The following is a 13,559-nucleotide window of genomic DNA, read 5'->3' as shown; positions in this document are numbered from 1 at the left end:
GGCCAATTAATCTTTGACAAAGCAGGAAAGAGTGTCCAATGGAAAAAAGACAGCCTCTTCAACAGGTGGTGTTGGGAGAGCTAGACAGCAACATGTAGAAAAATGAAATTAGACCACTTTCTGACACCATACACAAAAATAAACTCAAAATGGATAAAGGATCTGAATGTGAGACAGGCAACCATAAAAACCCTTGAGGAAAAAGCAGGAAATAGCCTCCTAGACCTCAATCGCAGCAATTTCTTCCTCGACACATCCCCAGAGACAAGGGAATCAAGAACAAAAATGAACTACTGGGACCTCATCAAGATAAGAAGCTTCTGCACTGCAAAGGAAACAATCAAAAAAACTAATAGGCAACCAACAGAATGGGAAATGATAGTGTCAAATGGCATATCAGATAAAGGGCTAGTATCCAAAATACACAAGGAGCTCACTAAACTACATACATGAAAAATGAATGATCCAGTGAAGAAATGGGAAGAAGACCTAAATAGACACTTCTCCAAAGAGGACATCCAGATGGCCAACAGGCACATGAAACGATGCTCAGTGTCACTCATCATCAGGGAAATTCAAATCAAAACCACACTGAGATACCACCTCACACCAGTCAGAGTCGCTAAAATGAACAAATCAAAAGACTATAGATGCTGGCAAGGGTGTGGAGAGACGGGCACCCTCCTACACTGTTGGTGGCAATGTAAACTGGTGCAGCTGCTCTGGTAAACAGTGTGGAGACTCTTCAAAAAACTATTGCTAGAACTCCCCTATGACCCAGCAATAGCACTGCTAGGGATTTACCCAAAGGATAAAGAAGTGCTGGTGCATAGGAGCACATGTACTCCAATGTTCATAACGGCACTTTCTACAATAGCCAAATCATGGAAAGAGCCTAAATGTCCATCAACTGATGAATGGATCAAGAAGATGTGGTGTATATATATACAATGGAGTACTACATGGCAATGAGAAAGAATGACATATGGCCATTTGTAGAAAAGTGGATGGACCTTGAAGGTGTCATGCTAAGCAAAATAAGTCAGGCAGAGAAGGATAGAAACCATATGTTTGCATTCATAGGTCTAACAGGAGAGACCTGGCAGGGGACCATGGGGAGAGGAAGGGGGAAAGAGAGCAGGGAAGAGTGAGGGACACAGATCAAGGGAGACTACTGAATACTGAAGACAACCATGGACTGAAAGTGGAGGGGGAGGGAGGGAGGGAGTGATGGTCATGGAGGGGGGGCACTTGTGGGGAGAAGCACTGGGTGTTATATGGAAACCAATTTGACAATAAACTATTATAAAAAAAAGAAATAAGAGTGCATCAGATAGAAAAATTACAGTGGGTACTGAAGATAATTTTTAAATGAGAAAATACAAAGGAAAATAAGGGAACTAATTAGGAAGCCAGAGGCTGATACTATACCATAAGAGGTGAAGAATTGTTTGCATTGCTGCTGTTACAACTTCCTCCTGATGAATTTTCCGAGAAATCATTTGCAGGTGATGATTCAGAAGCACTAGAAGAAAGAGGAATAATTGTTAGTGATGAAATCTGCCTATTTTTTTTTTATCAGTAATTTATTTCTTTAAATCCTCCTTAAACATTAAAAATTTTCATTACAATGTGCACTTTCAGGCAGCAATCTTAATTTGCTAAATATCACAGTAGTTTGTCCATACTTACAATATGCTTCTCACCAAGGTGTTTGCTGCAGAGTCACTGGGCGAAGTAATCAAAGAACCCGTTAATACTGGGTCAGCATTCTGAAAGAAACAGTACCCCTTAGGAGTTTTAAGAGCAAGTAAATTATTTCTCCATACTGACTTACTCTCTGTGGGCTTACAACCACATTTATTCATGAATGTTTGATCTGGACGTAAAAAACAATCCTGAGTGGGGCGCCTGGGTGGCTCAGTCAGTAGGACAAACAACTCTTGATTTGGGGGCAGGTCATGATCTCAGAGTTTGTGAGTTCCAGCCCCAGGTTAAGCTGTGCTGGCAATGCGGGGCCTGCTTAGGATTCATTCTCTCTCTCTCTCTCTCTCTCCCCCCCTTCCCACTCATGTGCATGCTCTCCCTCTCTCCCAAAATAAATAAATAAATATTAAAAACAACAACAACCCTGAATTGCCAACAAAACTTTGATCTCTGGGCCCCCATGTTCCCGTGGCCCATGGCTCACTGGTGAAACCCAAAACGGAGGAATCCTTTTGCTACATGATTGGTGCCTTGGCATCATCTAAACACAGTCTGACCTTTCCAGGGGAATTCTACCAAACATTTAAAGAAGAGTTAACACCTGTTCTTTTGAAGCTGTTCCAAAAAATAGAAATGGAAAGAAAACTTCCAAACTCATTCTATGAAGCCAGCATTACCTTAATTCCAAAACCAGACAAAGACCCCACTGAAAAGAAGAACTACAGACCAATTTCCCTGATGAATATGGATGCAAAAATCCTCAAGAAGATCTCAGCCAACCGGATCCAACAATACATTAAAAGAATTATTCACCATGATCAAGTGGGATGTATACCTGGGACGCAGGGCTGGTTCATTATCCACAAAACAATCAGTGTGATATATCACATCAATAAAAGAAAGGACAAGAACCACAAGATCCTCTCAATAGATGCAGAGAAAGAATTTGACAAAATATAGCATCCTTTCTGGGTAAAAAACCCTCAAAAAGTAGGGATAGAAGGATCATACCTCAAGATCATAAAAGCCATATATGGGAAACCCACCTCTAATATCATCCTCAGTGGGGAAAAACTGAGAGCTTTCCCCCTAAGGTCAAGAACACAATGGGGATGTCCACTCTCACCACTGTTATTTAACATAGTATTGGAAGTTGTCCTAGCATCAGCAATCAGACAACACAAAGAAATAAAAGGCATCCAAATCGACAAGGAGGAAGTCAAACTTTCACTCTTCAAAAAGGATTTTAAAATTTCAAAGTTAGGAGCACCTGGGTGGCTCAGGTCATGCATGATCTCTCAGGCTGGGAGTTCGAGCCCCGCATCAGGCTCTGTGACTGACAGCTCTGACAGCTCAGAGCCTGGAGCCTGCTTCACATTCTGTGCCTCCCTCTCTCTCTGCCCTTCCCCCCTCACACTCTGTCTCTCTCTCTCTCTCTCTCTCTCTCTCTCAAAATAACAAATAACCTTTAGAAAAATAAATAAATAAAATTTCAAAGTTAAACCCAAAGGCAGTACATACCATTGAGGTTTTCTCTAATTGTATCTGCTCATACGCAAGCTTAGCAGCTGACTGTTTGGCCTCTTGTTTAGTAGCACCTACACCAACACCATACTCTCTCTGTCCAATTTTGCATCTATAATGAAATCTAGGAGAAAGGATGGAGAATATTTAATCCAAATACCAAAGAGCAGTGAATATAATTTATGATTTAGAAACAAACATGTATTAACAAAGAACATAGGACAATGTAACAGGTAGATTTACAGTGTGTAGCTTGTATAATATAAATCTTCAATAAGATGCTTGACCAGTTTTCCAGAATAACCAGGATTGGTTGACGCCTCAGTTTACATTTTCCAGACAACTTCTCTTTGTTGCTTCATTGAAAGATTTGGTAAAAAAAACAGACTCAGTGGTGATTTTTATAAATTCCTCACAGATTGGGGCACCTGGGTGGCTCAGTGGGTTAAGTGTCCAGCTCTTGACTTCAACTCAGGTCATGATCTCACAGTTTGTGAGTTTGAGCCCTGCATCAGATTCCATGCTGACAGTGTGGATGGAGCCTGTTTGGGATTCTCTCCCTCTCCTTCTCTCTCTGGCCCTCCCCCACTCATGCTCTCTTTCTTTCTCAAAATAAATAAATTAAAAAAAAACTTTTAAAAAATTCTTCAGGGCACCTGGGTGGCTCAGTCGGTTAAGCTTCTGACTTCAGCCCGGATCATGATCTCACATTCCTGAGTTCAAGCCCCACACTGGACTCTCCTGCTTCAGATCTTTGTCTCCCTTTCTGTCTGCACCTCCCCTGTGCTTTCACTCTCTCTCAAAAATAAACATCAAAAAATTTTTTTTAATTCCTCAAAGGTCAAAAGATACGGAGGTAGAGAAGCAAGAGAGAGAGAGAGATCTGGCAAATTTTTCAGAGATGCTCAAATGGAAGAAAAAGCCTAACTAGGGAAAGTAGTACTTCTACAGGAGAGACAATAAAGGTTATAGTGTTTTGTAGGGAATGGGCAAATCATAGATTTGTTCTAACTTCAGCATTTTCTGCCCCTTGGTCATGTGCCCCAAAACCTAAGACAATCCCCACAGTACAAAAGAAAAAAGCCGCATGCTGAAGTCCACACGCTCCTCATATTATACATAAGAATATTTGTGGTTAGGCAAGGATACATGGACAATTCCATGAGAACTATATTTAAGGTCACAAAGCAACGGACATGGTAAGTGTCATAGAGTTGCTATATATTGCTACAAAATATTACAGTATTATTTGCCACAGAGGCAAATACATCCAACCAGGGTGAGTCTTCACTGCTGGGCCCTGAAGGCAGAATTAAGTTGAATGACTGGAGAGTTTCTACGGCTCTTACTCACTCAGGCACCCATAACTAGACTTCTTCTCTCTTTTAGGGAACTAATGTTAGAGTGCTTAATCCAAAGGAACCAAACAGGTGAGCTGTGAAAAGATAAAATAGCCTCCTACTTTATTGAGATTGACCCTCACAATTCACTGTTTCATGCCAATGAATATTATTTTGCTTTTCTCATCCTGGTTCTGGCCTAAGAGGCATCACAGTAAAATAGTACATAGCTGAGGGGTGCCTGGATGGCTCATTCAGTTAGGCGTCTGGCTTTGGCTCAGGTCATGATCTCACAGCTCATGGGTTTGAGCCCCTCATCGGGCTCTGTGCTGACAGCTCAGAACCTGGAGCCTGCTTCAGATTCTGTGTCTCCCTCTCTCTCTGACCCTCTCTGCTCATGCTGTCTCTCTCTGTCTCTCAAAAATAAATAAAAAACATTAAAAAATTTTTAAATAGTACCTAGTTGAGTCAATTCTGAGGACAGTGTCCTAAAGTGGTTATTTGGGTTATCTGCCATCCAGATGTTTTTCTCTCTCTCTCTTTCATTTGCCTGGTTGGTTGTAGCCAAGAAACAATCCTCTTCAGGCCCATTTGCTTTCTGATTTTCTAGTTCTTACCTCTTCTTTATCCTCACTTCCAAAGTCTTGGCAACTCGAAAGCTCTACTTCATCCATCCCGTCATATTCCAAAAATCCTGGTCTCCTCACAGTCTCTGACTAAAACCCATTTCTTTGAATATTTGTCTACAGAGTGACACCATTTCGCTGAATTTGTAGGACAAACAGCTCTCTAATCTGATTATGGTAGAAGGAGGGTCATTTTGCTTACACGTGTGGCACAGCCATTTTCACTCCCGCTGTGACCCGTGGGATGGAAATTTCCTCGCACCCCCACACTTCCGAGCAGGGGCACCTCACACTCTCATAGGTCTCCTGCAGACCAAACCATCCAGATATACCTCAGAAACAAAGGATTCCCCGGATTTGATCTATTATGGTACATGGCTCCCAAGTCTTCAGCAATGAAGCATTTTAATATTTCAATTACGAAGATGTCCAATTGCATTTGAGTTCTGTAAAACCTTCCATACAGAATATACTAAAAAGAAAGACAAATATTTCTGGGAAATTAGACATGAAAACAAGCCCGTTCTATTGCTCAGATACAACGAAACGGTAGGAAAAGCTGAACTACGTCGCTCACCTTCCCGGCCCAGGTTCTCTCAGTTCACATTGTTCGTAATTTACAGGGAGTTGCTCCTTCTGGGCAAGTCTATTGATACGGCCTATGAAGTTCCCAGTGGATCCTAGTCCTTCTGCTGAATTCGTTGTTGGCAGCAGTACAGAACTAACCACCTACAAAGAGAGAAAAAATGAAAACATTTAATAAAATTATTTGATGAATAATTTTAAGGACAACTGGGATTTTATGCCTTGCCCTACTCTACTACCTTGAGTAAAAGTCTAAGTATATACCTTTTTCTACCAGAAAAATCTGCAAGAAGTCTTAAGCATGGGAGCGACCATTTTCCTTTTATAGTTTCCTAAAGAAAACCGTAGTTAACGTTCTTGTTTATCCATGCAGAATACTGTAACACTGTCTCACTCACTGTACCCTCTGTAAATCTCAAAAACGAAGATAACCAGTACTGAAGTAAAGCCATATCTTGGATTACTCCTTAGTGGGAAAGAGGAATATAAGAGCACATTCCTTCCATTATAAGAATGGAAGGCACCTTTTAAAAATTCTTAATCTGACAAAAGCACGTCCAAAGTTTTCCTGTTTTATTAATCTTGTCAGAAAACTAACTTTTGGTTTTATTGACCATCTTTATTATTTCTTTATTTTCCCATACATTAATCTCTGACCTTGTTATTCTTTTCATTCTTCTCCCTCTTTGGGGAAAGGTTATTGTTCTTTTTCTAACTTCTTGATTTGATTTTCTGGCTCATTAACAATTCATGAGTTTGCAATTTTGCCCGAGTTATTTTTCCCAATTTGGGTTACCAGGGTGGCATCATCCAGTAAGAGTTTTCAGAAAGGTATCTTGAAAGTCAATGTTTTCAAAATGTTCAATATGGGGCACCTGGGTGACTCAGTTGGTTAAGGGTCCGACTTCAGCTCAGGTCATGATCTCATGGTTCGTGGTTTCGAGCCCCACATCAGGCTCTGCACTGACAGCTCAGAGCCTGGAGCCTGCTTCAGATCTGTGTCTCCCTTTCTCTCTGACCCTCCTCTGCTCATGCTCTCTCTCTCTGTCTCTCAAAAATAAATAAAAAACAAAAAAAATTTTTTTAATGTTCAATACGTAAGGATGAGCCTCTCTCATCCCACATGTACATGAGCACTTGTCTCCTGGAACAGCCGTTTCCCGACTACCCTTGGCTTTTAATGTTGCCATGGACAGCATGATGTTATTTTCATTTTTACTTTTTGTTAAAATATTTATTTATTTTTGAGAGAGATAGAAAGCACAATCAGGGGAGGGGCAGAGTGGGAGGGAGACAGAGGATCTGAAGCAGGCTCCATGCTGACAGCATAGAGCTTGATGTGGGGCTCAAACTCATGACCTAAGCCAGTCAGATGCTAACCAACTAAGCAACCCAGGCAGCCCTTTGTTTTTACATTAAAGTATTTTTTCTTATGTTTTTATTTATGATTGAGACAGAGAGAAACAAAGCATGAGCATGGGAGGGGCAGAAGAGAGGGAGACTCAGAATCTGAAGCAGGCTCCAGGCTCTGAGCTAGCTGTCAGCACAGAGCCCAACGCGGGGCTCAAACCCACCAACTGTGAGATCATGATCTGAGCCAAAGTTGGACACCTAACCGACTAAGCCACCGAGGTGCCCCCATTTTACATTTTAAATAATTTCCTTTTGGGGGCCATACGTGACTCAGTCAGTTGAGTGTCTGGCTTCAGCTCAGGTCATGATCTGTGGTTCATGGGTTCGAGCCCCTTGTCAGGCTCTGTGCTGACAGCTCAGAGCCTAGAGCCTGCTTCGGATTCTGAGTCTCCCTCTCTCTCTGCCCCTCCTCCCACTCATACTCTGTCTCTCTCTCACAAATATAAATAAAACATTTTTTTTAAATTTAAAAAATTAATTAAAAAACAGAACTTGTGATTTGCTTTACTCTGTATGGGTATTTTCTCACAGAGAAAAGTTACAAAGAGCATTTACTCACCTTATTTTCTTTATTAAGTTCTTCAATAGCCAATTTGGCTGCAACATTTTTGGCCTCCTTCTTTGATTTACCTTTAGCTTCTGGATATTCTCTCCCATCTATGATAACTCGAAATGTAAACCTGATGACAAAGATGATATTCATAAAATATTATAAAATTCATACATTATCTTAAAAAAAGTGTTCCAATTACACTCCCTCCTGTGACTACCCTGAAAGTTTTAGCCAATTCAATATAGAATTTAAGCAGTTACTCCCAAACACCAAATAGCACATCATCTTTGTTCTAAGGCTAAATAATTATTTTTTTAAGTTTACTTATTTATTTTGAGAGAGACAGAGAGAAAGAGTGCAGGCAAGGGGCAGAGAGAGAGAAAGAGAAAGAATCCCAAGCAGGCTGTGCACTGTCAGCACAGAGCCTGACATGGGGCTTGAACTCCCAATCTGTGAGATCATGACCTGAGCCGAAGTCAAGAGTTGGATGCTCAACTGACTAAGCCACCCAGGAGCCCCTAAAACTAAATTACTAACTTCAAAAATGTGCCAAAGTTGCCATTTTCCTAGTTCATATTTTATGGAGATATGCCCTGAAAAAACCCCAGCAAGTTTGAGGGCCCTGGCTGGCTCAGTCAGTAGAGCACAAGACTCTTGATCCCAAGGTTGTAAGTTCGAGCCCTACCTTGGAGATAGAGATTACTTAAAAAAATAAAATCTTAAAAAAAAGATTTTTATGTTCTTTATTTATTTTTGAGAGACATAGAGAGACAGTGGGAACAGGGGAGGGTCGGAGAGAAGGGGAGATACAGAATCTGAAGCAGGCTCCAGGCTCTGTCAGCACAGAGCCTGACATGGGGCTGGAATTCATAAACTGTGAGATCATGACCTGAGCCGAAGCTGGATGCTCAACTGACTGAGCTACCCAGGCGCCCCCAAAAAATAAAATCATAAAAGAAAAAAAGCAATTTACCTTAAGTTATGTGCAGGTCCTGTCTTAGACAGTTCCTGATACTTAAGCTCCATGTTGCGCTTCTGACAGTATACATTAAGTTCTTCTATAAAATAACTTGGTGGACGATGATTGGCCATTTCTTCTAGTAACCTAGAACCAAAGAGATGTTTGAAAAAAGTGACACAAAAGAAATTTAATCTAATTTTCCCAATCCAGTTTAGGAGGCAAAACAGGGTAAGAAGAATCTTCTTTGTAAGACTCATCTTGAGGCGCCTGCATTGCTCAGTCAGTCAAGCATCCGACTTTGGCTCAGGTCATGGTCTCACGGTTTGTGAGTTCAAGCCCCATGTTGCCTGCTTCAGATTGTGTGTCTCCTTCTCTCTCTGTCTGCCCCTCCCTCTCTCTCTCTCTGTCTCTCTCTCTCAAAAATAAATAAACATTAAAATAAAAAGACTCATCTCAGCCCCACAAAAATACGGAGAAGACTTTTTTTTTTTTGCAAAATCTTTGCTTTCATGAACTGCACACCAAGGTAGTTTTTCCAAAACGTTCTACTTTCATAACTCAAGTGGCCAAAAAAAAGGAAAGGGATATTTCTCTTCCACTCCACTCTCTGTTTCTAGTGAGTGTCAGGTACAGGTTTATCCACCTGGATGAGAAGGTAAAAAGGCTACAGGAGCAGAATCAGAATTTTTCATGCTGAGAAGAAAAAGGCTGAGTGTATGTATATGTATGTATGTATATATATATATACATGGTGAAGTTTATTACAACCCAACAACAAAAAGACAACCCAATGAAAAAATAGGCAAAAGACTTAAACAGACGTTTCTTGTTAGTATTCTAGTACCCCAGGATCCAGTCCTTGGATCTCCTCTCTGCTCTAACACTCACTCCCTGGATGATCGCCTCTAGAATTATTGCTTTAAATTTCACCTACACAATAGTGGTCCACAAAAGAACACTTCTACCCCTCTCTCCTGACTCCTAACTCCTCTGTCCAACACGCTGCCTCCTGAAATGTTCTTGACTCTACCCCTTCCACTGCCTTTGCCTGGTCAACTCCTATTTCCTGTAGATCTCAGCTCAAATGTCCCCTCCCGGACACCCTAGAAGAGGTCCTGGTTTGGGGCTCTATCACAGCTCTTGTCCCCTTATGGCAATTGCTTGTATAAGTGTACCCCAAAAGAGTTAGAAAGCTACAAGAGGGAAGGGACAAGGCTGTTAGAATAACATCCCAACAATCAATGAGTGAATACCAAAATATCTGCACACCTCCCCCACCTGCGAGACTTGCCAGATGCTTTTTCTCTTTGCAGATATTAATGCAGTATCTGCACCCTCTGTTGACCAGGCAACTCCCACTCATCTGTGAGGCTCAACAAGTCTTCACTGATGTTGGAGGGGCAGCTAGTACTCCTCCAAGGCCACGCAGCTCCACCTTGGCCAGCTCCCCGTGAACTCTTTGGGAAACAGGTTCTATGTCCTACTCGTCTTCACAGCATCAATGCTCAGTGCACAGTGGTAAGTACTGAACAGTTGAATGGTGTACAGGAGAATGAAAGAACAACTCACTGAAATTAAATACTCCACGTTCGACTTCCTCATCATCTCCTTTTCCTTCATCTGCTGTTTTCTGTGTATCCTTTCTTCATTTATTCAGTAAATGCTCATCATTTACTGTTCAGACAGGGAGTATACACACGTGAACAAGGCAGATTATGACCCTACCTGCATCCCATGAGGGAGGACAGAAAATGACCATGTATAGAAACAAATAACAGGAGTGGTTGATATGATGGTCAGATGGCCAAAAGTGCTACAATGAAATTAAATAGGGGTGCGGCATAGAGGATGATTCCTCTTGGTGGGGACAGAGATATGAGGGAGGTGGTTTTAGACACAGCGATCAGGAAAGACCTTTCGTCGAACACAATATTTAAATGAAGACTGAATGATGAGAAAGTCCATCATATCAAGATCTGGGGGAAGAGTATGTCAGGAACCAGTATGGCCTTTGAAAAGATAACAAAAAGATCAAAGGGGTTGCTGCACACTGAATGAGGAGGAAGAGTAGGAAATGAGACAGAGAGGTGGGCCAGCTCCACCCACAGAGACCTACCTTGTAGTTCACAGTAGGTGCTGGTGGATGTTATTACAATTGCAATAGGAAGTTACTGGAGGTTCTCTAATTAGAGGGGGGATGTGATTGGATTTATGTTTTAAGGGATTACTCTGATACCATGTAAAGAAGAGGGTATGGGGGCAGGGACGGGTGTGAAAAGGGAAGCAGAGCCGTGCAAGTAAGGAGACCAAGCAGAGGCGGCTGTAATGGTTTAGGTGAGCAATGCCGGTGGCACCAAGGGCCTGGAGTCTGAGCAAAGGTAAAGCCCTCACATGACTGCTTCGTGTTGTAGAGACAGGCTTTAGAGCCATACCAATCTGGGATACACCCCTTCTGAACCTTTCAAGTATGACTTGAAGATGAGAATAAAAGCACCTGAGTTCAGTGTTGTGGAGAATAAATCAGATGAGAAGAATCCAGCAGAGCCTTCCCCACACCGTTAACCCTCAATCAACAGTGCTCCTGGTCTGCGATCCCAAAATCCAAAAGGCATTAAAAATTGAGGCTTATTTTGCTTCCACTTGTTCGTTTTGTTTTGGGTAGGTCTGTAGTCCCCTGTCTAGACCTGAATGGACACAAGCTAGCTTTATGACACTTTGTTCTCCACTCATACATTTCACTACAGAAATTGTTTTACTAGAGAGTGCTCCCCCCAAATCCCGCTGAGAGCATTATATAATAGACAGCATGTATGCTGCCTTACCTTCCTAAAATCCAAAAACCTCTGCCTACCAGAACACATCTGGCCCAAAAGCTTTTGATAAGGATCTGTAGACTACCATACGAATAGTGACATTTGCCTTGGTCACAACCACAAGACCATATGTCAGACTGGGAGAGGATCACAGATTTCAAAATAGCAGTTATGGAAGAGGCTGGACGTTCTATCAAATGCTCTAAATCCTCCACACTCTTAACTTTTAAGTAACTGCCAATCATCAGAAAGACAAGCCAGTTTGAATTTAAGTGAAATATATGCACAACCTAAGGAAATGACTTAACATGTTGGAAAAGTACCTACAAGCCTGGGGAAAAAAGCAGCAGTGGGCTTCTTTTTCAACTATTGTAAATAAATCTTGTTTTAACTCTATGTTATCATCTTCCTCAAAGAATTCCCCACCTAAATCCCTGACGGGTGTTGTGTGTCCATCTTACTCATGCCCAGAAGTCACTCTGACTGTGCATCTGTCTCTTCTGGCAGACTGTGAGCTGCTTGTGGGCACGGCCCCTCCGGGGCCTCTACAATGCTTACCACACAACATGCATCACCTAGTATCTGACTGATGAAATGAATAAACTACAGGTCCAGGGTTATGGATCCTCAGGGCCAAAGAAGCAAGCTGAAGAAGAGCATAACCTGCCCCAAATTCAAAACTCCTAAGTGACAGTGAAGTCTATCCCCTCCTTTGGCAAGACACTTTTTAGTACTTAAGAAATCACAGGCAATAGGAAGTTTCATGCTGTAATTCAAAAGAGTTTATGAATCACCATTCATTAATAGATATTTAATGAGAACCTATAATGTACTAGAAGTCCGGGCAGTGCCAGGGAACAAAACTACTCGTATGAACTTACTAATGGAGGAACTCAGGCAAATCCACAAAAAATGTCACAGGCTGAAAATTACTATGTTGAAAACTGAAGCAGAATAAGGGGGGCTACCAGGGAAGGAAGGTTTTTGTTGTTGTTGTTTTGTTTTGTTTTAATAATATACACTATTCAGGGAAAGCTGCTCTGATATAAGTAACATTGCAAGAAGCAAAGGGTAAAACAGGGGTGCCTGGGTGGCTCAGTGGGTTGGGGGTCCAACTTCAGCTCAGGTCATGATCTCACACATAGGTCATGATCTCACCATGGGTTGGAGCCCCAGATCAGGCTCTGTGCTGACAGTGCAGAGCCCACTTGGGATTCTTTCTCTCTCCCTCTCTCTCTGCCTCTCCCCCACTTGTTCTCATTCTCATTCTCTCTCTCTCTCTCAAAGGTAAATAAACTAAAAAAGAAGAGATGCAGGGTAAGGCAAAAGAACCGGCCTCAGGGGTGGGGAAGGCCTCCGGGGCGTGGGAGGCCTCCGGGGCAGGGGAAGATCTTTCCAGGAAGAAGAAATAACAGGCAGTGCAAAGGCCCAGAGGCAGGCCTATGCTTGGCTGTATCCCAAGAACAGCAATGAGGCCTGAGACAGCAAGGGGCCTTGTCTGTGACATTTACAGAATTCTGATGAGATGGTAAGCTATTGGGATGATCCGAGCAAAGGAGTGTCCTGTTCGTACTTTAAGGACCCCTAGGGCAGCTACCGCGTTGAGAAAAGACCTGGGGCAGAGGGTGGTAAGGATTTGGGGAGTTGGGGATCGGGATGGAAGGGCGGGGTCGGGGAAGCGGGACAGGGTCGGGGGTGGGGAGGGCTAAGGCCCGGCAATTGGGAAACAATTAGAACTGTCTAGGAAAGAGATTTTCAGCCAGGGCCTCCGCATTTCCCATCTGTCCCATTGCCCACCGTATCTGTTTCCCACGAGATCCCCCGCCCCCCGCCCGGGAAATTCGCTACTTGCTCTGATCGAAATTCTTCGCGGGAAGGAAATAGCTGCCAGCCGCCAGCGCGCTGCGGGGTCCTCTCCCCAGCCGCGGGCCCCGGACTGCGCTCCGGCGCGGCGGGGCCGGAGGTCGGCGGCCTCTCCCCCGCGCCCCTCCCCGCACCCCGCGCCGCGCCCCTCCCCGCACCCCGCGCCGCGCCCCG

The 13,559-nt window shown here is 42.9% G+C and overlaps 1 protein-coding gene across 4 annotated transcripts in view; it reads right to left on the bottom strand.

Annotated features, from left to right (window-relative positions):
- Positions 1 to 13,495, bottom strand: part of EIF2AK2 (eukaryotic translation initiation factor 2 alpha kinase 2) — a 37,390-nt gene extending 23,895 nt beyond the window's left edge. For 2 of the 4 annotated variants that reach the window (XM_029937938.1, XM_029937941.1), the window contains exons 1-7: positions 10,279 to 12,668; positions 8,722 to 8,853; positions 7,755 to 7,875; positions 5,775 to 5,926; positions 3,229 to 3,355; positions 1,693 to 1,772; positions 1,432 to 1,525 (exon numbers count right to left, since the gene is read on the bottom strand). In XM_029937938.1, coding sequence (XP_029793798.1) covers positions 1,432 to 1,525; positions 1,693 to 1,772; positions 3,229 to 3,355; positions 5,775 to 5,926; positions 7,755 to 7,875; positions 8,722 to 8,840 — 693 coding nt within the window. In that variant the 5' untranslated portion in view covers positions 8,841 to 8,853; positions 10,279 to 12,668. Of the gene's footprint in view, positions 1 to 1,431; positions 1,526 to 1,692; positions 1,773 to 3,228; positions 3,356 to 5,529; positions 5,670 to 5,774; positions 5,927 to 7,754; positions 7,876 to 8,721; positions 8,854 to 10,278; positions 12,669 to 13,374 lie in introns of those variants that run through there. The other 2 variants (XM_029937940.1, XM_029937942.1) reach the window with 2 other exon arrangements.
- Positions 13,496 to 13,559: the final 64 nt, after the last annotated feature.

The sequence above is a fragment of the Suricata suricatta genome, chromosome 4 (assembly GCF_006229205.1).
Source record: "Suricata suricatta isolate VVHF042 chromosome 4, meerkat_22Aug2017_6uvM2_HiC, whole genome shotgun sequence".
In the NCBI taxonomy this organism is placed as follows: Eukaryota; Metazoa; Chordata; class Mammalia; order Carnivora; family Herpestidae; genus Suricata; species Suricata suricatta.
This window is presented reverse-complemented; position numbering and strand designations above follow the sequence as displayed.